Source organism: Sphaeroforma arctica, assembly GCF_001186125.1.
Source record: "Sphaeroforma arctica JP610 unplaced genomic scaffold supercont1.360, whole genome shotgun sequence".
In the NCBI taxonomy this organism is placed as follows: domain Eukaryota; class Ichthyosporea; order Ichthyophonida; genus Sphaeroforma; species Sphaeroforma arctica.
The window spans coordinates 66,262-68,932 of NW_014040198.1; the positions used below are offsets into that span (position 1 = coordinate 66,262).

At 40.7% G+C, this 2,671-nt stretch overlaps 1 protein-coding gene across 1 annotated transcript in view; it reads right to left on the reverse strand.

The window, feature by feature from the left end:
• Positions 1 to 683, reverse strand: part of SARC_05576 (aldehyde dehydrogenase) — a 5,898-nt gene extending 5,215 nt beyond the window's left edge. Inside the window, exons 1-2 of the mRNA XM_014300565.1 lie at positions 470 to 683; positions 194 to 277 (exon numbers count right to left, since the gene is read on the reverse strand). Coding sequence (XP_014156040.1) covers positions 194 to 277; positions 470 to 607 — 222 coding nt within the window. The 5' untranslated portion in view covers positions 608 to 683. The remainder of the gene's footprint in view (positions 1 to 193; positions 278 to 469) is intronic.
• Positions 684 to 2,671: the final 1,988 nt, after the last annotated feature.

A 2,671-nucleotide genomic window follows, 5' to 3' on the forward strand; every position in this document is an offset into this window, starting at 1 on the left:
TAATATATATATATATATATATATATATATATATATATATATAACTATATATATATATATATTATATAATATAGTATATGTATATGTATATGTATATGTATATGTATATGTATATGTATATGCATATGTATATACACCTATATAAATATATATATATACATATATATATTTATATATATATCATACAACTTACAGGGTCAATGATCATGCGGCTGTCCTTGGCACCAATCCACTCTCCGTTGAGAAGACTTTTAGCTTCTGCTGGGGCTTCGTAGCCCTGTTATTACAATTCATAACATCAATTAGCTATTTTAGTGTGGTGATTGAGGTCAGGGTGCGGACGAAACAACTAGCAGGGGAAATTCCAGCGACGCATGAGTATAAAAGAAAGTATAAGGCCTCATACGGTACTATCCAGTTATAGTATATGAATATACAACTCAACGTGAAGATAGGAAGATATTCTTACCATCTTCCATGGATCTACAGTAGCCCAGCTGGGCACCTTCTGATTCAATGCCGCAGCCGCACAAAAGTTACGGCGCGCTGTACCAAACATTCTCGGGGCCATAGCGGCCGTCTTGGCCGATGCCGTGAAAACTGACATGGCTGTATTTATATGTATATATGTTTATTTAAAACGGTTGCACACTACAAGTGATGCTGACATATGTGAAGAGACCAACTATTGTGGTCTGTATTTGATTATATACATATATATATAAATATATACATATTTCCGATCCATACTCCATATTGATCTTCGGAGGTTTCTGTTTTAGCCTCCTCGAAAAATTCACTCATCTCTTGTGGGGAGAGTCCGGAGTCGGACCGGGGACTGTGGGGTGTGGGCCCGTGGCTTGTTGAAGCTATTGTACATATGTGTATGTAATTTTTGTATTAAAAAATTTGTTTAGAACGAAATCCAAATCGGGAAGTCAGAGACTCAAAGGCATACTGGGCCCCCGCCTCCCGGTCTGACAGCGGACAGAAGGGGTCAGGGGGGAGTCAGGGGGCGGTAGCGCGGGGAGTATAAATACCAGAAATGTCGAATGTTTGTATCGGATTTCCATTGGAGCCTTATTTGGCTTTTCCTTTTTTTGGCTAATTGAAAGCCATTGGATGCTCCTAGCACCCAATCAAGCACGACATTCTTTAGATTTGGCGATAGTTGGAGAGTTTGATTGGACAACTGATATCAGTTGAGTACATCCGTTGTTGAGGCAGCACTGGTCAAGTGGTCATCTGTCAAAATGTCAATTGACAGGTCATAAGAGTCATAATGCATATAAAAGACTCATAGCGGATTTTAGAGGTTTTATATAGCCTTCTATTTTTTTTAAAAGATTTTAGATAAAGCCACAAATGTCAACAGCAAGAGAGTTGAAATCGATTTTAGAAACAAACAAAAAAACAAAGGAGAAAGTAAAAAACCCCATTTTTGTTTCAAAAAACAACTGCTGCTGGTGTGTCGTGCTATTTATAGTACATACTGTATTTTTCTTATCTTTTTTTTGGACATGTAATAGCCACAATTCCACAAAGGTGTAGTTCGGTACTGGAATCAGGTACCGAACTACAAAGGTCTACCGCAGGAGGTGAAAAGAAACTGTCACGATGATTAGTGAGCTAATAAATTCAGGCTGATGGATCTGATATTTCAGGAGGGAAGAGCCTAAGGACACCAGGGCTTAACTATGCTGTACAAGGGGTTGGAGGATCACCCCGCATCCTCGCTTTAGGGTTTAAAAACCCTAAAACCCTAAAACCTGGTCCTAATCGGTATTTCGTACTCTGCACTAACCCATTCCACCGCACTACACGGCGCAGACCCGATCCGTACCACAGAGGTGGGTACGCTACTTAGTAGGTCAGCAAGCGAACACATGGCACATTCGATGGTATCAGTGTTTTGTCTGCACCGGCCCGAATTGACTCAGCGCATATCCTCCATCGTCGACTCACTTGGCCCAAGCTTCAAACGGGAATTTATTGACCACTTCTTCCCATCGATCTTTCTCGAACCACTACAACGGCTATGAGAGCCATACCATATGTTTATTCATTGTAACATACATACATTGTAACTTATCTTTTTTGAAATAAATATTATTATCCCTAACAGGGATAAGAATACAGGGGTAAGAATATTACTTAAAATGAAGGTCGGGGAAGATAGTAGCAGCAAACAGAAAGGTATAGGTTCATTCTCCGGTAGACGTAGAGAATATACATCTAGGTTACACAGTATGAATATCCGAGCATTTATGCTGGGAGAGCTCGGAGAATTGTCTAATAAACTGTTGATATTCTACTGTGTTGTGAACTACAATTGCACAAATGTCTGTGCATAACTAGAAGGTGACATTAGAAACACTATAAGAGCTGGCTTTGATTGGCCGTGGTTCCGGTCCTATACACACACAGAGGATTGAGTTCAACTTTTGGGACGTCAAGTAGTTTCCTTTCCCTCATAGATGACAGTGCCAAACGTACGTAGAGGATGGTACACGAAATAAGGGTCTAGGATCGGCCAGTACTGCAGTCGATTTTCCAGTACAGGAGTTCTAACAAAGGCCAATCAACTCTCTGGTGGTCGCGTTAGCTGCTGGAGGGCAGTGGCGTGCCGGCTCTGTGTCATCAGTTTGGATGTCGTACCTGTAAGTGTCGA